This window comes from Artemia franciscana, chromosome 2, assembly GCF_032884065.1.
Source record: "Artemia franciscana chromosome 2, ASM3288406v1, whole genome shotgun sequence".
Lineage (NCBI taxonomy): Eukaryota > Metazoa > Arthropoda > Branchiopoda > Anostraca > Artemiidae > Artemia > Artemia franciscana.
Window position 1 is genome coordinate 7,496,160 of NC_088864.1, and position 26,334 is coordinate 7,522,493.

Sequence of the window (26,334 nt, forward strand, 5' to 3'; positions counted from 1 at the left end):
TATACGTTTCAGTACGTTAAAACATTTTTTATAAATAGAGAAAGATAAATATTACCATTTACAATCGCTGAAAACAAAACTCTTGGTAGAATTTGCACACCCCCCCCCCCATGAAATTTCATGGCAAGGCTCTTGATGCCCCACCTCCCCTTTTCCATCTCTGTGCTGGTCGACCTATGAATATAATGTTGTATGCTTCATAGAAAAAGATTGTCGCAATAGAGGGGGCCCTATTACCCCCCTCCCATCACCAATAATAAAGGCGTAAACTAGAAATAATCTCAGAAATCAAGAGGGGTTCGATGTCAATTTTTACCAAGTTTGGGCATTGAAATGGGTCCTGACAGGCATCTGGTCCCCAATCTACATAGTGACCGACCGCCCCTCCTTTGTAATGGCTGATGTTCGCCTGTCTTTGTTCTTTTTATTTGTCTTAAATTCCCTTTGGTTGCTCAACTTAACATGTGGGGATAATTTTCCAGGGGGATTTTCTACGGGGGTGGGCGGGTGGTGGTTGGGTTGGGAATAAGCCGGACCCCAAAACAAAACCTGGCATTTGTGCATGCTCCCTCTCCGTGCTTTAAGAATCGTTTACGATGCGTTCGACAATTGTCTGCATTTATCGTATAATTTGCCTGTTTTGCAAAAGAGAGATTCACGCGCTCTCCTACACCAAGAAATAAGTTTTTCTGCAAGTGAGTGGGGGGAGGGGACGAGGCTATATTTTAGATATAAATTGATGGATGGTGAATGTTATTCGCTAGGAATGGGACTAATGCTATCCGAAGCATAAATAAGATTTGCGTGCACTTTTGTATTATGCAATTTTTTCGGGGGGGGGGGGTTCCAATTTTTCCTAGGTTCATATCGTGACAATTTTGCTAGGCAAGGCTTTCCACGTCCTGTATGCATTTACACTTGGTAATTATTGATAAAGTAAGTCAGCATACATGACCCATGACATTTTTTTTCTCTCTTATATAGAAATCAGCAAAAAATTTAATCACTGAATTACATCAAAGAGAACACATTCTCATTGATTGTGCCAAGTAAAGACGAGAGAAAATGTTTTGATACACAACTTTGAATAACTATCGAAATTGGGTCTGTCCGTTTTGGGCATTAACGTTAGCCCACATTTGGACCGTAAACCATTACCTAATTTATTATGCTAGTAAATAAAGTGCCTGCATAATTTCTTACATGTAATCTGTGTGCTTAGAATGTTATAGAGACCAGTTTTTGTAATCGCAGATAAGAGATACGATGAAGTTCTATCTTCGAAATGGGTTTCACAAGAGAGCAGTGTCGTCACTTGTGACATATCTTGTCACAAAACAGCAATAATAATGCAGTAAAATCAAAAAGTGTAAAAAAAAGACAAATTCAAATGGAAATAACAGTAAACGTCTGTCAGTTAAATCAATAGGGGAAAATTATAACGAAATTCAAAAAGATCCGTTAAAAACAAAAGTTTTCATTGTTAAAAAGTGAACAAAAAAGGGAGAATGTGCGGTTAAAAGACACTGAAAACAGTATAAAGTTGAGTTAACGATTAAAATTGAAAATAAAGGGCAGTAATAAAACTACTCTTGTGCCTTTACATTTTAAATATAACTACAGGTTAGGTGTGTAGTAAATTGGAGTGGCTTTAGGGAGATCACTAGCGGGTTCTCCCTTGGGGGGTAACCGTTGATTGAGCTGTGATGGGGAAGGAATAGCTCATAGGTCCGAGAGACTTTCTACACTAGAGCTTATAAATAGTTAGAATATCTGGTTGCAAGAAATGAGTCGAATATTGTCGGATGTGTTTATAATTTTCTCGAATTCTGCTCATCTACTGATAGTATAGGCCTTGATATGGCAATCAGGTGAATGTGATTTTTCCGTCGCGACGTAGAAGCAAAACACCAAAATGTATACCTCAAGTCCTTGAGTTAACCCCACGAAAAAAGAGGCACATATGTTAGGCTAATAGTTAAGTTCTAAGTATAAGTTGTTTATTGTTTTTGACCATTCTCAAATTTAGAGGCTGCAGAGAAGTAATGGGCACGTTTGAACATTGCGTTACTGGCATCTTTCTGACCTTTTATTTACGTCCTTAAATTTCTTAAGTTATGCTCGTCACTGTTAAAAGCTGTTTTGGAAAAACAAATCAGGCTACATGTCCTAGTAGTCTTCATTTAGCTCAGCTATTGAACTGTAGCGGAACTGGCTATTTCTTTCTCTTATTAATGGCGTAAAAGTAAGCACTAAACAGGTTTGGGACTTGGACTTCGCTCATGACGTAGTCTTGGTAAGAGAGTCTAGACAGTGTTGGCAGCAGCTACTTGATGCAATCAAATAAAATGCAGAAAACGTTGGGCCCGACCATTAATGTAGACAAGTCAAATAGCATCTCCATTACAAGTTCATCGCTTACTCTACATTGCAAGAGCAGGAATTTAGACCAGATCAAGGAGTTCAAGTACCTGGTTAGGTGGTTTGATTGTGATGGCGAAGTAATGACTGAGATAAAACGCAGAATTGGGCTGTCAACTGGAGCCTTCAATAGATGAAATGATGAAGTGGATGACGTCCATTTCGAGGAGCAACAAATTTTCCCAGCGATCGAAGTTCCGTCTCTTTAATAGTAGCGTACTCTCCTTGGTCCTCTATGCTAGTGAGTTGGAACGGAACCAGCAGCCCGAGAAGGGAATTCTCTCATTTGTAAACATATGCCTAAGAAGAATTCTAAGTATGAGTTGCCAACAACGAGGCTATAAATTATGAAATTCCTGCTTGAACAGGCCAGCCTGTTCTTGCTGCTTTTCCGAGGAAGAACAGCGGACATATTTGGATTATGTCCTTTGTACGCAATTAAGCCGCCTCTTTCGAGCAGCTTATGATTGGATACCAGATGGCTGAAGAAGACCAAGTCGTTCAAAAGCACCTTGAGACAAACTTATGACCGAGATGGCTGAGACATCCCTAGTACTGGAATAGGAAGATTTTACCACTGCGCCACAGTTTCAAAGCAAGTTGAGCGGCTTTGATGACTCTCTTTACACCGTCAATGGCTCTGGAGGGTTCATATCCTAAGGTTTCTGTGAAAAATAGATGATAAATCTTTATTTAGAGATAGTAAAAGTAAGGTTTGATCCCATCTGCTGCAACACTGACGCGAAGACCTTGTAGTCGAGAATCGTTGTTAATCAATGAATGAAATTAAACCTTTCTTACTGTCTTCACTATGTAGCGTTTGCCGTGACAAATCCTTGCTTTTCTTTTACTCTTAAAAAAATCAAAAATGGCTGACCTGACTGGCTCAGAAATTTAATTCCCTGCTCCATTTAAGTATTAAAATCATGTCCTCATTTGTCCTTTTGCGGGGAAGTTGACCAAGTTCTCAGCTTTGGGAAAGATTCTTGTGATCTTTCAGATTTTCCCTGCGTCTAAAGTCGTTCGTCTGACTAAATGCTGAATTTTTTGTAGAGTTCTATTTTTTTCAAGAAAGTTTAAGATAGTTCCCACTTTATTTCTCGTCGATTCTACAATATTTATGTAAGTCAAAATGTAGAAGTTGCTCCTGGTTCCTCCTGAGAGGGGTTTACTTCCTTCGAAGGTTGAACAATTGAGAAGATAGTTTGAGTTTTGGAACCTTTTTGCGAAGCTTTTCTCTTTTTTTTTTTTTATCTCAAACCTATCACATTTTTGGCCTGTAAAACTCGCTATTGTTCAATTTCAAATTTAAGTCTGCTCAAAGTTAGAACGCTTAGCCCTTGTCAAAAAAAGTTTTTTTTTTTATATACATAAAACGAACTTTTTTCGGTAGACTAAATGTTTGTTTATTGGGTATTGTCATTTGAAGTCTATAGTTATAAGCCGAACTTGAGGAATTTAAATGCAGGAACCGTGCGAGGAGCCTTGTTGCAAAATTAATTTCAATAGTACACGTTTCATGTGACACTATTGATACTATGTGATACTATTCATATTTCATTTTGATTTAAATTATTTTTGATGATTTCCTGACATGTCGTAATAATGGTTTGTTGACAACCCGATTAAAAACCGTGATCACTTTCCATTTTATGTCATCTAACGATTAAGCGGTTTTTATGGCACTTGGTATTAACCAAGTGACATATAGCAGTCGCCAATTCTGTCGGTCTGTCTGTCGGTCTGTCGGTCTGTCGGTCTGTCTGTCGGTCCCGGTTTTGCTACTTTAGGCACTTCCAGGTAAGCTAGGACGATGAAATTTGGCAAGCGTATCAGGGACCGGACCAGATTAAATTAGAAATAGTCGTTTTCCCGATTTGACCATCTGGGGGGGAGTGGGGGCCCGGTTAATTCGCAAAAAATAGAAAAAATGAAGTATTTTTAACTTATCAGCGGGTATTTGGATCTTAATGAAATTTGATGTTTGGAATGATATTGTGTCTTAGAGCTCTTATTTTAAATCCCGACCGGATCTGATGACATTGGGGGGAGTTGGAGGGGGAAAACCTAAAGTCCCGGTTTTGCTACTTTAGGCACTTCCAGGTAAGCTAGGACGATGAAATTTGGCAAGCGTATCAGGGACCGGACCAGATTAAATTAGAAATAGTCGTTTTCCCGATTTGACCATCTGGGGGGGGGGAGAAGGGGCCGGTTAATTCGGAAAAATAGAAAAAATGAAGTATTTTTAACTTATGAGCGGGTGATTGGATCTTAATGAAATTTGATGTTTGGAATGATATTGTGTCTCAGAGCTCTTATTTTAAATCCCGACTGGGTCTGATGACATTGGGGGGAGTTGGAGGGGGGAAACCTAAAATCTTGGAAAACACTTAGAGTAGAGGGATCGGGATGAAACTTGATGGGAAAAATAAGCGCAAGTTCCAGATACATGATTGACATAATCGGAACTTATTTGCTCTCTTTGGGGTAGTTGGGAGGGGGGGGAGTAAGTCTTAAAAATTAGAAAAATGAGGTATTTTCAACTTACGAACGGGTGATTGGATCTCAATGAAATTTGATGTTTAGAAGGATATCGTGTCTTAGAGCTCTTATTTTAAATCCCGACCGGATCTGGTGATGGGGGCGGGGAGTTGGGAGGGGGAAACCTAAAACTTGGAAAACACTTAGAGTGGAGGGATCGGGATGAAACATGGTGGGAAAAATAAACACAAGTCCTAGATAGATGATTGACATAAACAGAACGGATCCGCTCTCTTTTGGGTAGTTGGGGGGGGGGGGTTAATTCTGAAAAATTAGAAAAAATGAGGTATTTTTAACTTACGAACGGGTGATTGGATCTCCATGAAATTTGATTTTTAGAAGGATATCGTGGCTCAAAGCTCTTATTTTAAATCCTGACCGGATCTGGTGACATTGGGGGAAGTTGGGGTGGGGAGACCTAAAATGATGGGAAACGCTTAGATTGGAGGGATTGGGATGAAACTTGGTTGGAAAAATGAGCAATAGTCTTGCATACGTAATTTACATAATTGGAACGGATCCGCTCAATTGCGGGGGGGGGGGGGGTAATTCTGAAAAATAAGAAAAATAACGTATTTTTAACTTACGAAGGAGTGATCGGATCTTCATGAAACTTCATATTTAGAAGGACCTCGTAACTCCGATATCTTATTTTAAATCTCAACCGGATCAAACGTAATTGGGGGGGAGCAGTTGGGGGGACCGGAAATCTTAGAAAATACTTAAAGCGGTGAGATCAGGATGAAACTGGATGGGAAGAATAGAAACCTGTCTAAGATACGTGACTGACATAACTGGACCGGATCTGCTCTCTTTGGTGGAATTGGGAGGGGGGAGGTAATTTTGAAAATTGAGGTATTTGTAACTTACGAAAGGGTGACCAGATCTTAATGAGCTCTTGGCTCTTGGCTCTTCCGACCTCGTACCATATGAGCTCTCGGCTCTTCCGACCTCGTCACAAGTGCCATATGAGCTCTTAGCTCTTGTTATGTAGTGTCCTTCAGAATGAAATAATCAAGGTTTAAAAATTTTTCGGTTTAAAAATGAATTTATATTTACGTTTTTTCAATGAAACCTTTGTGAATTGCAACCTAAGATTAACTTCAATTTTTATTATTTCCTTGTTGAAATTTCAGATATACCATCACTCTAACTTTTTCTTCCCGCCTCCCTCTGTCGGTTTGACTGTCACTCTCTCACCATCCCTGTCTTCCTCTTACTGTCAATAATAAACAACTATTTGCTTCTCTCTTGCAAATAAGGAATGCTATGACTTAACTCTGTCTCCTTTTAAGGAATGCCCCCTATGCCACAGATGATGCCAGGGCCCCCAGGAGGACCTATGCCGAGATTTCCAATGCCTCCGGGCTTCCCCATGCCAGGTGGTATGATGCAAATGATGCCTCGAATGGAACCACCTATTCAGCCCTCAGATGATATGGAAGTGGAATCAGATGAAGAGCATCATCGTCAACCCATCGAAGAGAACGAGGCTGATAAAGGGTATGTTTCTGGCTTGTTTTAACAACCGTAGTTTTACCAGGTAAGTAAGCAAGTGAGTAAGGCGGCACTATACCCTCAAGGTCAAAACCGGCGGTGCTGATCTCCTTTTCGTGGGTCTTCAGCTAGGAAGTGCAATGGGGCTAGTGGCCACTCATTCTGTTTTTTCGCATACCCTTCATGCTTATCTTCCCCAGATTTCTCCAGGTACCTATTTTGAGCTCGGTTGACTTGTCTGAGCTTATAGAGCCACACCACTGGCTCCCGTCCCAGACCAAATAACCGGCCACACCAGGAATCGAACCTGGTATACCAGGTACCATCAAAAAGTTCCCAGACTGCACCTGCTGTGGCTGTTCTAAAAGCGTTATTTGCATGGTATTCTCAAGATCACTAGCCTTAAGTATAATGGCTCTGTTTGTAGCGTCTTGATATATGTGTACGTAATATCTTATAAAACAGTGCTTCGAGGAATGGGATTACTTTGTTTCGATTTGCTTTTATGAATAAAATACAATTTTCCTAAATGGAAAGAATTATGTCGCCTCCATCAAACGCTCTCTCTTTAAGCTTGAAGCTCAGCTCGGGTATTTAAAACTTTTTTTTTACTAAAAGCTACTATTTCGGCAATAAGAGGGAAGTTGTTCACACAGCACGCAAAGTCCAAATATATTTCTTCAAGTAAAGAAAAATCCGACGTTAATATATCTCACTCCCAAAGCTTCGCGCTTTACACCCTCCCATGAAGTTCTAATTTCTAACCTATCCTTATGAAATTGTTTCGCTCCATTCTCGGAGGGTCTACTTTTTTTCTTTGGCTCGAGATCGAATGCCAAAAAGTACAATCATTGGGAATCTGTCATCCTTCATCCAGTAGAACGTTTCCTAGCGACCTCAATCTTCTCTCACCATGGCCCTAGAAAGTGGGATAGAACCGCAGCTTGTTTTTTTTTTGGGCAGCTTGTTGTTTGACCTACAGTCTGTTAAACTGGTACCTCAATTATCCGTAGACAATGCCCCTGAAAAATAATGAACAAATTTTTTTCTGCCTTTAAAAGTGCCTGCATTTCAGAACCATACCTGAATACTGTTTTTACTCTTGCTTCTTATGTTCTAATTTTGGTTCGCAGACTTGTCTTCCCATTCTTCCAAACCTTTATTTTTAACTGTAAAAAAAATGTCCTGGACCATGTCTATTTTGCTCGTTACATCTTCACTGAATCCACCATCTTTATTAACAATACTAAACTTGTAAGTGAAGCTATCTTTACAAAATTATCGACTTTGAATCTAAGAGGTCATTTGAATCCCGTGATGATGGCTCTTATCCGAGTGGCTACTTCAGAATTTTTTTTCGTAATATTTCGATCCTATTTGGGCCAATATTGTAGTTTTTGGAACAAAATAATAGAAACCGGCATTTTACTGTGGTTGAATTTCCATTTGAATTTGTCCTCTTCTGATAATCTACAACCACTGGCTCGATACTATCATATAAATAGATGCCATCACATGTTTGTAATCAACGGTATAATTCCGTGGTAAAAAAAAGTATAATTGTGAATCAAGATCGCACCTCTTTTTTGCGGATTTTTGTATCCTTTTCTAAAGTTATTCAAATTTTCTTACACTAATAACTTTTTATGGGTAAATCTAAAACTAATTTCTCGAATTTGGAATCAGTACTAATTGCAGATTCTTTTGGTGTATATGCTGTAATTATAAAGTTTGCTTTCTATTGACAATGGTTGCACTTTACTTTCTGTCTTTGTATAGGTAAGATTCTTATAATTAGAATTGTTCACAGGTTTTAATTAGTTTTGTTGGTTGCAATTAGTTTTTTAGTTCGCTTTTAAGTATCTAATAAACTGTCGTAAAGTCTGACCGAAAAAGAAAAATAGAGTGTCTACCCTATTAAGTCCCAAACGACACAGCTCCCATACCCCACACAACCCTGTTTACTGGAACTCCTCTTTTAATCGCTTTCCTTCATCGATATTCATATTATTGAAGAAAAAGGAGAAATATTTAGAGATACGGACTGGCTAGGGGCAGGCCTGGAACCCATTCGAACGTGCCTGCGAGCTAAGTCCTGCCAAGGAAAAAATCCATCTATAGCCAGCTTGTACAAATCCTCACATTTTGACAAACCATTTCTTAGATATCTGTTTATATGAAATCCCCACTGATCCTCTATGCTTTCATAGCTTTTTTATATTCGTGCATCTTGTTTGAAGATTGTTTATAACATACTATACGAAATACGTAGAAAGTAGGATAGCAAAATCATAAGAATTTAATTTTTTAAACCACATTGACCTGCCGTAACAAAGAATATACAACCAAAGAAAAGAAAATTGGGAATTGAGCTTTATAAGGCCAACGAAAATACTGGTCGAAACAAAATATCTCTTGGATAGAATGTTTCAGCATTTGTTTTTCGTGGTAATGCCCTCAAAAAGAGGGGGAAAGCCCTTGCTGAGAGCCTTTTTATTGTCTTTCGCACAATAACACTTTATTCGACTGGGCTAGCTTGATTTCAGATGACAAGGTGCGGCCCAGTAACACAGAGAGGCTTTTGAAATATTTAAATTACAAAATTTAGATTTGGTTCTAAAAAGAGATATGGGTGATTTTAAAATAGGTGTCTCTTGTTTTGGTTTTCTTAGACGAGAAGCTGATATTCTGTTCATCCTTACGATAAATCCTATGCCACTTTCTCAATCACAAAGGGACACGTGCCCCAAATTCTTGAGATAAAAAAGGGCAAGTGTTAAAGAAGCACTATTTAACATTAGACAAACTTTGGGGTAGTGTTTCCTTAGCTAATTTGTTGGGTTCGGTTACCTAACGAATGAAAGAATTTGTATAATTAAGTCACTGAACTATACCTAGCGAATGAAAGAATTTGTATTAATTAAGTCACTGAACTAGTTTTTTGGGATTAGCATTGTTTGTCTGTTTTTTTTTTTTTTTTTTTTTTTTTTTTTTTTTTTTTTTTTTTTTTTTTTTTTTTTTTTTTTTTTTTTTTTTTTTTTTTTTTGTGCGAGAAGAGAGGTTTCTTTCTCCTTCAGAAGAAAGTAGCCCTTTTTTCTTCTCCTTCATTTTCGGCTGTCCTTTCGAAATATCCATTTTATTTTGTTGATGTTTTTTTCGTTGGGCTTATAAATTTCTATTCTTGTTTTTCTTTCTTATTTTTTTTTGGTTTCTTATTCTTCGCAAAATTACAAGATATTTTCGGTCAACTTAGGAACGTGTGAAAAGACAAGGATCATTGTAAGGGCAAAATTATAATGTCTAAGTTCTGGGCTGTCTGAGATTTTTCATCGGGAAGAAAGGAAGGTTAAATCACGGAACAGTTATTTTTTTTTTTTTTTGATAATTAGATACTTGAGCCATTAGAAAGGATGTACTGCTTCCATCAAAATTAACAACAAATTTTAGCTAATAAACTAACAAAAGATAACGTATTTACCGCATCGATTTAGTAATGAGAAAGGAGAATAAAGAGGGTTAAAAACAGAATGGTTACATGTGAACTTTTTTTATTTTAATTTTTTTTTTTGGATGAATAGCGTTCATATAACAAGTCATTATTCTTGCAGAGCTCTGAATCTCTATGGAATAATTAATCACCGCATTTGTTGAATCATATATATATATATATATATATATATATATATATATATATATATATATATATATATATATATATATATATATACTCATACATACCAGTAACATACATATATATGTTACTGTGAATGTCGACATTCACCGGTGAATGTCCGACACACCTTTTTTCTCTTTTGATTTAGTTAGCGTTGCTAGTAAACTTTTTCAATTTGATGACAGATTTGATGATGACAGGTTAGATTAGGTTAGGTTTTCAACTCATTTCTGATATTTATAACTTAAGTTTAACCTAGCTTAATGTAACCTAAACTAATATGATCTAACCTAACTTTAACTTTTACCATCATAGCTTGCATAAGACTAAAAAGCTGATTCGTAAAGCTAATTGAATCAAAGCAGAAAAAAAGGAATTTCGGACATTGACGGTAACACACACACACACACACATATATATATATATATATATATATGAATAGAATTCTTTAACAGGTTATATGACTCTTACAGAGCTCTGAATTTGCCGCTACCTTCTCTGCCGCCTGCAGGTGCACCAGAATTAATAGGCAAACCAGTGGAAGAAAAACCTGAGAGACGACGGCGAGGAGCTTCAAGGTGGGGCCGTGAAGAGGAAGCCGAAAAACAACCTGAGCAAGAATGGACTGCTGCTGCAGATCAGAATATTCAACTACAGAATCATGGCGACCAAGGTGAAGCTAAGAGGTACGACTTTCTTTGTATGTTGTGGCACCAGAATATCGAAATTACTTTCTATGTCTCCTATCCTTTGCCCAGTTGCTTGGTTGTATGTATTTATTAAGCTTCAGCTTGAAAGAATCAACTTAAAGCAATGGAACCAAGGACTCCTCCCCGCCAGCTTGGGGGTAGTGAAATTGTCTAGTAAGAATAAAGAAAAAATGTAATCAAAATTCTATCGGACGATATGCTAAAACTTAGCAGACACAAAGTAATATTTCTTTATAAAGAAAGGCAGGGTTAATGAAAAAGCGGGGAAAAGAACCATTGGCTATCGGTGTGCAGTATACTTGTGACGTTTGGTGATAGTTGGGATGGAGTGTATTCAGGTTACAAGCTTCAGTACCTCCGGCTAAACCTTAATTTGAGGGAAGTTTTAACAATTCAAAAATTATGGGAGGGTAGGGGGCTTGGAATAATGTAGTATGTGAGATTCTGATTTGTTATTTAGTCTTTACAGTTGGTTTCACCAACAATTTGAGCAAAATCGAGATCTTTCCATTGATTTACAATAAATAGTCCTTTCTTTATTACTGTCCCTTTTATAAGACAAGAATTTAATTTGGTTGAAGATATTTCGTTATTTAATTAAGTTACTTGTTACTTCTATATCGTCTTTTGGACAGCCCCTTCCTCGCTGCCCTCCCCGTCATTGCTTTAAAAAAGGAACTTAATAATCCTCTTCATTTTTATTTTCCTTTTTTGCACATTCAGTTCAAATGACATTGTAAAGCATTTTGTAGAAAAAAGGGTTAGTGCAGCAGTAGGATATCCTTCGTCCCTTGTGATTCGTCGTTTAGATTCAGTTCCTAACCTTGGCTTCCTGTCCCTGTGGTGACTTCACAGCAAGCTTTACCTCATTTTTATCTTTTTTAAAAATTCAGTCCAAATGACATTGTTAAAAATGATGTAGGAAAAAGCGTTAGTGCAGGGGTAGGATATCCTTTTCGTCCCCAAGACTCAGTAATTCGCCGTTTAGATGCAGTCCCTAACTTTGGCGCTCCCGTCCTTGTGATGACTTCACAGCAAGTTTTACATCATTTTTTATTTTTTTTTAATTGGTAAGAATAGAAATTTCAAACGTCAGAAATGCTTGTTCAAACTTTAGCGAAAAAAAGAAAGCGATCCAACGTATACAAGGCATATAGTACAATCCAACATATAGATAACATATACTTTAAAAAAAAAGAAAAGAAAAAAGTCATCAAACAAATATAATACACTGACAAAGGCTCTATAATCTGTAAAGGAGGACATTTATTTTATTTTTTATACTTAGTTTAATTTATGATATTTATTTTGATGTTTTGATGTTTGATTTTTGATGTTTATTATGTGCAAGACGTTCTTCAATAACTTTAACGGGGTCTAAAAAGTACATTTGGTCAAATGAAATTGGTTGAAAATCACCTTCAGGTGTTTAATGGTATGCAATGATGTAGTGGTTTGGGGTAAGAGTTCAGAAAAAACAATGCACTTTTCAGAATCAAAATACCATAGATGACACTCTATTACTTATTACGAAACTGCCTCGTTGTTTTACGTTATCGTTTGTACCCGTTGCGTAAACACTTAAATCTAGGTTACAGTGAGTATGGGTAGGCTTCACCAACTAGCAAAAGCTACAAGCCCCCCTTCACTAAAGGTGATTGTAGCCTAACAGACGATTATTACTTACAAGTCCCCTGCATGTCTTACCACTGGAACCAACTCGGTCTTATCATCAAATACACTGGAACCGAATAATAGGCACACCAAATAGCAAAATTTGCAAACCCCTCACTGCCAAAAATGATTATGAGCTAACAGCCGACCTTTCCTTACAAGTCCCCTACATGTCTCACAATTGGTATCGGCTTTTTTCGGTTTCAGTGTGTACCCTACTACTGAAATTATCAACCCCTTTAAACTTTCAGACTAGTATATCTCATGAAGGAATTTTCGCATCAAAAAATGGATGACATTTGCTTTGATCAGCTCATCAAGAGCTATCGATTGCCGCCGAAAAAAAAAAAATTCTATCTGTCTTAGTTCAAAAGTTGATTTTTTTGCCGTAGGCCAACTTTCCAACGTCACCACTTAGAAAGGAGAAAAGGACAAGTTCCAATTTCTTTAGCAATGACAGAACTTTTAAAGTTTAAGAGGTATATCTGATAACATTTCTCTACTTCAAACCCAAGTCCGAAAAAACAAATGATATACCCAACGAAAATCACGGCAGCACTTTCGGACCTGTGGTAAAATGCCACTTTTTTGCTTCCATAAATTTTTCTATTTATCACTCAAAGAAGATATATTGGCTGTGAGGTCGGGTAACTGCCTTATGTATTTAACAGTTATAGATTTTGGTCCATCTTCAATTTGAAAGTGGTACCCGCCTGCTTGCCTACTAGAACGGAGCTTTCCACTCGAAAGCAGGAACAAGGTTTGATGAAACGAAATCTTGGCTGCATAACTTCAGATACTCCTCTCTGACATAGGCTGCATAACTCCCCTTCACTTCGCATACCATAGGCTCTGGCTCGTGGACAAGCAAAAATCATCCTTTTTGGCCCCAGGCAGGAGTTCTGTGGAGTTTTCCAAAATGTAATGTCATATTCATCAATCCGGCCTGAGGTCCACAATTTAAGTAAAAACCGCACAGGTTAGACCCTTACCAGTTTCCAGGAATAAGCCGACATCGGTGGCATAGAAAAAAAAAGAAAAAAAAGACAAAACCAAAGTATTGCTCTCGCAACACAAAAAAAGCCATATACTATGAAAAGAAATATGAAAATTGGTGCAACTAACGTATTATTCGATAGGATGGTGGGAAAACACTCATTGCAAGTCGTTAAGTACGACCCCCCTTCCCCGCAAAATCTTGTCAATTGGGGCTGCTAACAATTCATGTAACTTGACTTACTATCGTCACCAAAAGTGTTTGCCGTGTGGCTATATTTTGAAACTCTAGATCGTAAATTTTCAAAATTGATCCTGAGGGGTTACTTGGGACTCTATAAGGAAACAATCAGGACTAATTTTTCTTTCAAAAATGACAATAATAATTTTTTATCACGGTTAATTTTAGAAAAAGATAGGCTGATAAAGATAAATCTATAGTGGGTGTGCATGTCTTTTTCCAGTGCCCTATTAGGTCAAGCCGTTTAGATTATTGACTTTCCCCCTGATATTCAGGGGGTATCCTGATATCTTTCCCTTTGATATTCAGGATCCAAGACACACACACGAACAATAACAAACCCACAAAGACGATAAAACTGTCAAGTAATTTTTTCCCCAAAATACTGGGCAATGTCAACTAAATAGTTTATTTTTCTAGTTTCTATTTTCAGCTAATTTTGTTTCTAATTTTATCTTGTTTTCAGTTTCTAATTTCTAGTTTCAAATTTAATTTAGTGTAATTTCTAGTTTCTAATTTCAAATTTTGTCTCGTTTCTAGTTTTTAATTTTGCCTAATTGTTATTTTCAAGTAATTTTGTTTCTAATTTTGTCTTGTTTCGAGTTTCTTATTTTGTCTAGTTTCTATTTTTAAATAATTTGGTTTTAGTTTGTATTGTTTCTAGTTTCTAATTTTGTCTAGAATCTTTTTAAAGTAATTTTGTCTCAAATTTTGCCTCGTTTCTAGTTTCTAATCTCTTATTTTGGCTAGTTTCTATTGTAAGTACTTTACAGGGTCAATCCTGAGTCTCAAGAAGGGGAGAACGGTGGAGCAACCAAACTTCCCAGTCTGCTTGATGGTATTAGTCAGTTCGTTCCCCCACCGGGCCCCGGTGGTTTTGGTCCTCCGCCTATGCCTGGGCCAGGTGGGCCCATGGGACCAATAGTGGATCCTCGTGGGCCTCCAATGAGAATGATGGGACCTCCACGTCCTGGAATGGAGTTTCCTGGAATGATGGGTTAGCTAATATTTCTTTAAGTTGGCTATAAGTTTGATTTTTATTTGGATAATTTCTTCTTTTTATAGTTAAACATAGATTGTTTTTTTATCTACTTATCTATCAAAAGTAGGTCAAATATTAAGCTCCGTTAGCGCAATTACTTTGTCTTTTTTGTTTAATTTGCTTGTTTTGTTGTTTTCTATGTGCACGAAATTTGTCTTCTGACACATGTATCAATTAAAAACTTCAGTAACGAGACGAGGAAAAAGGGATTTGTAGATATCTTATTCGTATGGCGATATCAAACCGGAATTTTGTAAATTCCTCGAGACAATTCTTAGATTTAAAAAAAGGGAGGAGCTTCGTAATGGAGAGATTTGGTATCTACAACACATTCTTAAGAAAGTAAAAAAAATTGTATTTTCTTTTTTTTCAAAAAATAAATAAAATAGAAGGAGCATCGTGATGTAGAGGTTTGTCATGTACAAAGCATTCTTAAGAAACAACGATAAAAAAACAAACAAAAAAAAAACAACAAAAACATCGTAATGTAGAGATTCGGTATCTACAAAGCCTTATTTACGTAAGTACGAAAATTTGTTATTTTCTAGATTACAAAAATAAATAAATAAAAAAAATAGAAGAAGGAGCAGCGTGATGTAGGGATTCGGCAGCTACAAAGTATTCTCGAGGAAGTACGAAAATTTGTAATTCTTTCGATAAAAATTAATATTCTTTCGATAAAAGAAAAAAAAACAAACAACATTTATCAGGAGAGAATAATTTTAAGCAGTAAAATTAAGCATAAGATTTGGTACTTGCTTCTTTCGAAACAGAAATCTTAATTCGTTTTAATTATTCTGGAGCAATTGAAAGTACAGAAAGCACAATGAGCAAGAGGATCACAATCAAACAATTATTTTTTTAATTACCATCTTCCTTCTTTATTAACTTCTTTAATTACCTTGTTCAATTAGTATCCAGTTAGATATTGTAGTCCGTGAATTGCTTTTCCAGGTCCTATGCATCATGGCTTCAATCCAAGAGGACCACCAATGGGTGGAATTCCACCTCCAAGAGGGCCAATGGGAGGTAATTCAGTTTTTTTTTTTACTGATTAGCCCTGTTTCTTTTTACATTCTATATCTTCCTACCTTTTTTGTAGTTCCTTTTACTTTTTTTCGATCTTTGGATATTTGTTTATTTTAATTAATATTCATTCATAGAAATGGTAAATGGTATAGAAAAGCCGACTAGTTTCAGAAAATAATATATGTTTGCTATGTCTTCTTATTTATATCTCTTTTTTCTTCTAATTTTTGGCCTTGGGATATTTTCGTCTTTGCATCAATATTTAGTTATAAAGACTAATAAATGAATAATGTAAAATAAAGTGATAATATCAGAAGTAAAATTCTAAGTATTAAATGGTACTATAAATTATACCAAGCATTTGCTAAATGACTTGGTAGATGTTATGTTTACGATACAATGGCTTCTAAATCCTTATTATTTAATTAAATGGTGATGTTTGCTGCATAGCCTAAAGCTGCTTGCTCCTTTTCTTTAATTAGTACAATTTAATAATATAAAAAGAATACGAACCGCTAATTTGAGCTGCGTAATAAGTAATAAACGGTGCAATAAATTTTACTATTGTTATGATCTCTGACTCCAGAGATGTTTTGTTTGAAGTACAAAAACTGCAGTAGCTGAAAGAAATCAAAGACCGGACTCTATATCCGTCTAGAGTAGGGTTCGCAACCGATTTGGAGCATGCCCCACCTAGGTATTACTAAAACCTCAGCGCTCCGCTCGTGGTATTCAACTTTTTTATTATTCAAATTTTTAGTGTATTCTCCTGAAGGAAGCTTTAAAGGCCGTTAACTTGGTATTTTTTTTGGGTTGTCCTCTAGGCATATTTATCCTAATGAAATGCAATATATTTCATATAACATATAACGTCATTGAAATACTCTTTTGCATCATTTTGCTCTTTAAATACATTCTAATGTGACCATTCGTATTAAAAATGTTTTTTTTTTAATTAAGGCTCTAAATTATAGTCAGCCGAAGGGTGCACGTCCTGCCCGTGACATACCAAAGTATTGTCATGCCCCAAGGATGGGATTTTCGCCCCAGGTTGGGAATCACGGTTCTGGAGTATGTGTTTTGAGTCGACATAAATAGGCAGTTCTTTAGCTTGATAGAATGTTTTATATTAATAACGTTATTAAGCAAACTTTCTTTAAGCATCAGTTGGAGATGAAATGCTTGCTGCATATTTAAATTTAAATGAAAGTGGGGTTTTAGATATCTTTTATCCTTTAAAGATATTCTTTCCTTTTTCAATGAGCCTAAAAGTGAACCAAGCAACTGAACCCCAGTGAAACTGACCCACCATGCATATGAAACATCATGTAACTGAACCTTCGTGCATTTGAACCCCTTTTAGCTGAGCCCTCGTGCAACTCAACCCCTATGCAACTCAACACCGTTTAATTGAACCCCTTGCAACTGAACCCCAGTATGGCTGAACCAACGTGTAACTGAACCACCGTGGAACTGAGCCACCATACTCAGTTTTTCATTATTCTACAGGTACAAGGCAATATCATTGGGGAAAACACAAGTTAGAATCTTTACACGTTCAACCATGTTGGAATTGTTTATTTGTTAATGCCATGATATAAATGACTTTTAAGATAATTCATAAAAAGCTCTGTTTAGTTGTCACAAAAACAGTCGGATGTCTGGAACCATTAAAGCCATATTCGTTTCTCCCTTTTTATGTCTGTTATTGGGGTTTCCTTTTCCCTTTCACTGTCTACGGGTCTAAATGTTTACCTACGCCTTGGAAAATACACCACCTCCCGTAAAATAATATCCCTCTGAAAATACCTTCCTGTGAAAAATATCTTGCTGGAAAATGCCCCCCCCCCCAGCAGCTGGTTGGGTTCCAATCACTTTTGACTTTAAAAAAAAAGGACTAGAACTCTCAGTTTCTAATCAAACGATTTTCCACGACCTTCGAAGTTCTATGACTATGAAGCAGAGGTGGGGACTAGGAAAGGGTAGTCCCCCTTATATTTGTAACGTCCGATTTTCTTTTTTTTTTTTTTTTTTTTTTTTTTTTTACAACAAAACAACCTTTTTTTTATCAATCATCTTGACAGGATTTTGTATCCTGATTCTAAAAAACAATCAGTTCCAACAAGGTTGAATATGTAAAGATTATAACTTGTGTTTTACGTAATGATATTGCCTTGGATTTGTAGAATACTGAAAAACTGAGTAGGGCGGTTCAGTTATACGAGAGTGCGCGGTGGCTCAGTTGTAAGGGGGTTCAGTTGCACAGGGGTTCGGTTACACGACGGTTGAGTTACACGGCGGTTCAGTTACAAGGAGGTTCGGTTGCACAGGGGTTTAGTTACACGGTGAATGAGTTACGCGCACACCGAACCAATTTGATTGATGAATTGAGTGTTAAATTGTAGTTTTTGCACTAAATACAGATTTGTTGCAATAGATAATCTAAATATTAAATAAAATCGTTTATCGTAAATATATAAATATGTTTTTATATAATAAACATATTATGTATTAAATGAATTTATCTATTAAATAAATCTTAATACTAGATGAATTTGTTAAAATAAACATTGCAGTAAATAATGTGTTGTAATAAATAATGTTTTAATAAGTAAAATAATGAATTGGTTCTTTGTAATAATGAAAAAAGAAAATAATTTGAGAATAACTGCTATAATCATGAACATTTTTATTTCGGAATATATGAGTCAGAGAAGTATGTGTGGAGATAGGTTATTATTTAAGGGATAGTACATGAGAAAGGAAGTAGTATAAGCCTTAAATTTTCCAGGATGCAACAGTTAAAGCATCAGGGACACTAAAACTGAAATGTGATTCTTTAAATTGGTTCAGTGGTAACTCAAACAACCATGCACTTCTTAAAAAATTAGGAAAACCCTAATTTCTCATGACTTTAGTTTTTAATAAAAAAAACCAGTTTCTTCAAAAAAACCAATTGGTTCAACTGGTCCAAAAAGACCAATTGGTTTCAATTAAGGAACCAATTTCTTGAATGACTCAATTTCTAATGAAAAAGACCGATTTCTTCAAAAAGACCAGTTGGTTCAACTGGTCCAAAAAGACTAATTGGTTTCAATTAAGGAACCAATTTCTTCAACGACTCAATTTTGAATGAAAAAGACCAATTTTCTGGAAAAAAACCAATTGGTTCAACTGGTCCAAAGCGATCAGTTGGTTAAATTAAGGAACCAATTTCTTCAATGACTCAATTTTTAATGAAAAGACCAATTTCTCCAAAAAGACCGACTTCTCCAAAAAGACCAATTGGTTTCAATTAATGAACCAATTTCTTCAATGACTCATTTTTAATGAAAAAGACCTTCATAGGCAGATACGTAGATTTTCGCTTAGGCGCCGAGTGTGAAAAAACAGCAGAAAATGAACAAATATTATAATCATCACCAAGCTCTAGAATTGTAACTACTAATTGCATTAGTAAAAGACAAACAATGCCATAAATATAAACTATTTGTTAGTATGTATATAATGTGTATATGTATAATGTGTCAAAATTCCATTTTTTGGAGTTTCTGTAACTATTGAGCCGGGTCGCTCTTTACTACAGTTCGTTACCATGAACTGTTTGATTCCTACTAGCCTATGTCTGTTCAGTGACCGGACTAAACATAGGGTTGACCATCCTATTGGTTGTTGTATTATTTGACAATCAGCTGCAGATAAAGTGGGTGTTACATACCTTGGTTGGGCTCGTTTGTAAACGAAAATATAAATATATAATTATAAATAATATAGATAATATAATTAGGTAATTAAAATTATATAATATATTTATTTAATTATAGAATTAAAATATAATTTTAACTATAAGCTATTTATTAATATGTATATTGTTTTGTACATGGATATGGCTCAAGATTAAAAATTTCAAATTATTAGTTAAATGACCTGCGAAAACATCTTTTTTAGAAATACTAATTGCGCATTTCTATTATGTTTATCCCTTTAGTTGACTATTGAAATACAAATAGACTCCTTGGTTTCTTCTGCTTATTCCTACTAGCCTATGTTTGTTTAGTGACCGGACTAAACCTAGGGTTTACCATCCTATTGATTGTTATATTATTTGACAATCAGCTGTTGATAAAGTGGGTGTTACATACCTTGGTTGGGCTTTTTTTGTAAACGAAAAAGTTTTCGCTCGCCTCTTTCGAGATTCTATTGCCGTAACAAGGGATGAGATTTACACAACAAGAAAAATCCTATTAGAGGTATAACAACGAAAAGAAAAACTGTATAAAATCCGTCTTTTCAGGTATGAAAGATTTTCATAGTTTTAAAAATGTATTCGTTTTGATGTCCTTGGTGGTTTACGTATTTTGATAAATGATTGTATTTCTGAAACATATATATTTTTAAACTGCTGTTCCTTGTATCCATACAGTCTCAATATTGTATCCATATAGTTACAATAATGTAATATGTAGATAGGGCCGTGTTCAGAGGGGAGAAGAGGAGGAGGAGGAGGAGGGTGTATCTGATTTTACCCCCTCCCTTCTTGTCGAATTTATTTGCGATTTGTACAAAAGTACTGGTAAAAAAAAATTTGCTTGCGTTTTGTATTTTTTTTTTTTGCGCCAACCCCCGCCCCCCGGAACAAAATTTTGTATACGGTCCTGATCGACATGCATAAAGTTACGTTGTGCTGTTTCTTTTAAATGGTTAGAAGACATTTGCCAGACTTAGAAATTATTTTTTTTTGCAAATTATGATTATTTATTATTTATTTCGTTTTTATTTTGTAGTCGTTTTTTTTCTTTATCTTTCTATTTATCTAGTTTTATTATTCAGGCTTTTTAAGTCGATGCGCCTTATAATTGCTTCAGAAATTCAAATCAATTCACTCTGGATTGTATATTGAAACCAATATAGCGGAAAATCGGAATTATGGTACAAATAAGGCATATACTGTAATAGCCAACGTTTTACATTTTAATAAAGCCTAATGCGTTTATATACCTTTTAAATAAAAACCTTTTAAATAAAAAACCTTTTAATGCGTTTATAGTGTATAAAACGCTATTGCTTTTTTTTTCTTAGATTTTTTTTTTTAGATGTACTCTTTTCTAGCCATCAGAAACTAACCGAATTTAAGCAGAAAAATGTTTGCTTTTGGTATTGTATTCATTTTATAGCGATGCATGGTCGTTTTCAAAGCAGTGGTTTGGTGAGATCTCTGACCATTTAACGACTATGTAAAATTCTATGTTGTTATATCAAACCTGTTAAAAACTTTTTCAAGCTCACGAATTGGCGAAAATTATTGGGTTGCTTGCATAATCTAATTTCAGACTATTCATATGGAAGCAGTTTTGTCTCCATATTGAACAATTTAAGAGATATTGAATTTTTCTTAGCGTAAAGCAGACAAGAAAACAAGGCTGTCTTGCGATTTTACTAGAAAAATAATTTTGAAGGTTTTTGATTTTTCTCTTGCCGAAATACTGACAAAAAAAAAAAATTACTTATAAATTTTGTAGTGATTCTGTGAGGTTGGAGCATGGAAGGCTGAAATTTTACGGAAATGAAATTTATGGAAGGCCAGCAAGATGCTGGCTTTTGGGATTTTTATCATCTGTTATTTACGTTTAAGTATAATTATAAGAATTTTTACTTCACGGGCATGGTTCAGGTTAGGTCTAAATGCCACAAATATAATAATCGGACAATACAGGCACTGTCTGCTCCAATTGTCATCACCACAAGATCAAAGTTCTCCTTTATTTATCGAGGAATAAAATTAGGTAATAGTAATGATAAGGGAATTAATGACATAAATAGGTCTGATGAATTCTGGAATAAAGTTAGAGAAAAATGTGTTCTATTTATGAGATTTAAGTTATTATTTGTTTTTTTTTACTTATATATATATATTTTTCGTCTTTTCTTCTATTGTTTTTTGAGGTGTTGTTTTTGAGGTGTTTGAAGGAGTATAGTGAATAACTGGGATTTTATTTTATTTTTTTTATTTTTTTTTAAACTTCCGTCTTTACGGTGACTCCAGTAGCAACTCAGCAAGGAATTTTTTTTTTTTTTTATTATTATCAGTAATTATTGTATAATTAATTTTTGCTTATAACCAATTATTTTTTTTTTTTTTAATCCTGACACGCCCTTAAGGCAACTGGTTTTTGGAAGTTCATGGGCTGGCTAGAAGATTGAGTTGAATGCCCCTTCACTTTTTTGTGTTGATAAGTGTTTTCAGAGCCATCTGTCCTCAATCTAAGCACTTTGCCTGATAAAATGTGCTATTTAAAAAGATTTTGCAAAATTTTATACATTTCTGATGGTCTTTTGATGCTATGCATGATATATTTATATTTGTACTTTTTTTCCGTTTTGGCATTCTTAATTTTTGGACATTTTAGAAAATTTGTTGATGCTAAGTACTTAGATTTGTGTTGAATTTTTCTCTTTTATTATTGGAGTTCCCGTAAACAAAAAAATAACAAGTAGAACAATAGGTATTTTTTCCCATAGGGCAGTGAAATTCCTAACTTTAAAAGATTATTTCGACCCTATGTCCAAGGGCTGTCCTCGGCATAGCACAAATGCAAAAATAAAAGAGATACTTAAAATAGGTCTAGGTGCCCTAGACCTAGATCCTTTGGCAAAAACACACCCATAGTCACACCAAGGAATTCTAATCCCAAAACTAAGACAGTAACTAGGCCCAGCAGTGAGGATAAAACTCCATGCACGAATTGTTCTGAATACGTTAATGAAGTCTCAGCTTTAACTAACAGATGTTCCGTTCTTGAGAATCAACTCTCAGCTATTCAAAATGAACTATTACCCTTAAGAAATGCTCACGAATCACTCCAATCTGATTTACGTAACCTTCAGAATTTAACTGACGAAAAAACAACAACTATTGACACCCTAATGATGCAGTTAAATCAGTTGGGAATCCTTTCACCCATGCCACCCGTGAAATTACGCTCGTCTCCCTTTAGCTCTGAAATGAATAATTCTATACAAGGCCCGAGCAATCAGATTTGTAACTCATTAAGTGACGTAAAAAGTGCATGCAGTGTGAGAATGATCCTCGATAACGAGATTCAGGAAAGTGTTAAATTAGCTGACGTAAGGTTAACTGACGAGAATAATTTTCGTAACATTCAACCGACTGAAGATGAACCGTTAATTGTTTTCGAGAAAATAGTGCAACAAAAAGTTAAGCGCAAGCCCTTAACCAGTAAAGGATGTAATATTATATGCAGGTTTTTTGTGAAAGAGGCTCCCAAATTTAACAAGATATGTCGGTATTTTAATGAAAATGGTTTCTGTAAGCACAGAAAAAAGTGTCGTTTTTTACATATATGTCCGCGCTTTATTTCGAAAACTTGCAGTAATAATGAGTGTAATTTTGACCACGTTGATTTATGTTGTGTTTTATCATGTACGGAAAAAGAATGTGTTTTCGCGCATGCGTGTTGCGGTACATCAAAAAGACGTAGCTCCAGTCACACCAATCGACAGGAAAATACTTTTCTGGATCCGAACCCGGCATCAAAAAACTTAATTGGACGGGGGTTACGAATTCAAAAACATCGCGATTACACCTTTTGCGGACCTCCGTGGCCCCCCTTACCAACAATCCCTCCCGTACATCAACATACCCTCAACCAAGCGTGTGTTGCGCCTTCTCGGTCGGTCGGAATGTTTTTCCCGGATCCGCTACCTCAGCAGCATCAACTTTTCTACCCCCCACAAAAGATAACGTCCCCGAGCCCCCCGACAGTGTTTCAAATCCCCGTACCTCCCCCCTCCTGTCCACCCTCACAGCCCCCAATGGCGAGGACACAATTTCTTTCGTTTCAGCCGAAATTCCAGTACTGAATAAATTTGAGCCCCTGGTTGGTATGGGTAATCCTGATGACAGCCTCACCCACCAGGGAAATAACACATTCTTACAAAGACCTACAACAAGAACATCAAACACCACTAAGGTAAAGTATTATAATTCTGATGTTTTTTCCTTCCCTAGGTTTATTTACGCAAATGCTGAAAGTTTAAATTTTGATAAAGTGGCTGAGTTAGAAAGTCTAGCTCAGGCAACAAAGGCATCTGTCCTAATGGTTTCTGAAGTTCATCGACAAAACCCAGAACTCCTGAAAATAGGTGGTTTTGATGAGTTTATAAAAATACGACCTGATGACCATCCACTGGGGAAAAAAGGTGGCGGAGTTCTTATTTATGCCCATGAAATTTTTAAAGCAGCTAGACTTGATGTCCCTTTTTTAACTGAGTACGACGAAATAATGTGGGTCATTCTAAAACCACGACGTCTCCCCCGGAAATTCACTGGTATTGCTCTCTGCGTGTATTATTACTCGCCGGGTCAGACGAGTGAATACCGCCAAGCATTCGTAGAAAAGCTACAGCTCAGTTCGGATTTTGTTTTGGGCAAATACCCATCATGCGGAATTTTCATGATGGGCGATGCCAATGAATTAAAGCTCCATCACCTGGACGCCGGAATCGGCCTGAAGCAGCTCGTCAATTTTCCCACAACCAAAGGTGGCACCTCCCTTGACCGAATTTCCACAAATATGCACGAATTTTACAACATACCTACGACCGGGGCTCCAATTGGAGGAAGTTACCACTTTTCTCTTGAACTTAACCCCACCTGTTCCATTAAAATCGATTACACTACAACTGTAACTATCAGTCGACCAATCACAAGTGAGGGACTTCTGACTTTTGGCCAATGGTTAAGCTGCGAGAAATGGGAAAAATTCCAAGATGCTAAAAGTAGCAACGAAAAAGCTACTATTTTCCAAGAAGCTTTGCTTCATAATTACAAGGCCTGTTTTCCTGAGAAGTCAACAAAACGTTTCTCGTCAGATCGACCATATATTACACAAGAAGTTAAGAAAATGGTAATGGAAAAGAGATGGCTTTTCCGTCAAGGTAATACCCAACAAGCCAACAGGTTGAAAAACAAACTAAGAAAAGTCACCCGAAAACACGCGAACAAATATGTAGAACGTAAAGTTAATCATCTGTTCGAGTCCAAACCAAGCCAGTGGTACAACCGAATCAAAAGGATGACGGGCAAGGTGGAAAAAGGAGTCGATTTTGGCATTGATGAAGATGACGTCGTAACAGCCAACTCCCTTAATAAACATCTGGGTAACATTGTGCAATCCCTCCCGCCTTTGCTGAGCGTGGGAATACCCACCCCTCCTCCTGAGTCTTTTGATTTCCCTTTGATATCAGAGTCCCAGGTGTTTTTCAAATTAAAAAGGCTTAAAAGAACAAGCATTACCCCTGTAGATATTCCCATTGATCTCATCAAAGCATTTCCAGATTATCTTAGTGGCCCCCTAACACTCCTTTTTAATCAGGTGACAAAAACAGGTGAGTATCCATCAATTTGGAAAAATGGGTTCATTACACCAATACCAAAAAAAGATGCGCCCAATGATTTTTCGGGTGTCCGACCGATCACTATGACACCCATTTTTAGCAAAGTGTATGAAAGTTTTGTTGCAGCATGGCTGAAAGACCGTATTCTGGACAAAATTGATCCAAGGCAGTTTGGAAATATGCCAAACACATCTACATCTCATTACTTAGTAAGTATAATTGACAGTATTTTGCAAAAACTCGATGAACCAGATTCTTGGATTAATCTTATTGCAATAGATCTAAGAAAAGCTTTTGATTTAATTTGCCACAAAATTCTTGTAAAAAAACTTCTTGGACTAGGTGTAGATTCATTCCTTGTACGTTTAATTGCTAGTTTTCTTTCTGGTAGATGTCAACGGACAAAATACAAGTCCACCTACTCCGACCCACTGCCCATTTTTTGTGGAGTTCCCCAAGGTACCCTCTTGGGACCACTTTTGTTTCTTGTTATAATAAATGATTTGGCAACAACACTGGACGATCGCTGGAAGTATGTCGACGATCTGTCGCTCATTGAATGTTGTCGGAAAAACCTACCAAGCAGAGCAGGTTCATTAATGAAAGATATATGTCAAGAGGCAAAGGTGGACAAAATGACTGTCAACTTTGATAAATCTGTAATTTTAACATTTTCTTTTTTAAAATCTGCGCCAGTTTTTAATCCACCTATTCCCAGCGCCAGTCACGTGACCGAAATTAAACTGCTCGGCGTCCATATCACTTCAGATCTGAAGTGGAATAAACATGTTGATGGCATGTTAAAAAAAGCTAATTTGGCCATCAGGTCTCTAAAGTTGTTGGCTCGCCATGGAATCCCTGCACCACACCTCCTACGCATCTATTTCTCTTTTATACGTTCCACACTTGAATACTGTTGCCCTGTATGGCATTTCGGGCTGACTAGGGAACAGTCGGACCGGGTTGAGAGGGTGCAATACCGTGCCCTCCTAGTAATCTCAAAAGCCCCAAAAATACCGTACATATCCCTCCTTAATCAGTTTCAACTTCAAACCCTTCAATCTCGTCGTTTAAAACTAGCCCTATCCTTTGG

General features: G+C 36.3%; 1 protein-coding gene across 1 annotated transcript in view; it reads left to right on the top strand.

Annotated features, from left to right (window-relative positions):
- LOC136036945 (SR-related and CTD-associated factor 4-like) overlaps positions 1-26,334 on the top strand; it is a 126,465-nt gene that overhangs the window by 75,773 nt on the left and 24,358 nt on the right. Inside the window, exons 12-15 of the mRNA XM_065719338.1 lie at positions 6,258-6,465; positions 10,606-10,818; positions 14,527-14,750; positions 15,750-15,824. Coding sequence (XP_065575410.1) covers positions 6,258-6,465; positions 10,606-10,818; positions 14,527-14,750; positions 15,750-15,824 — 720 coding nt within the window. The remainder of the gene's footprint in view (positions 1-6,257; positions 6,466-10,605; positions 10,819-14,526; positions 14,751-15,749; positions 15,825-26,334) is intronic.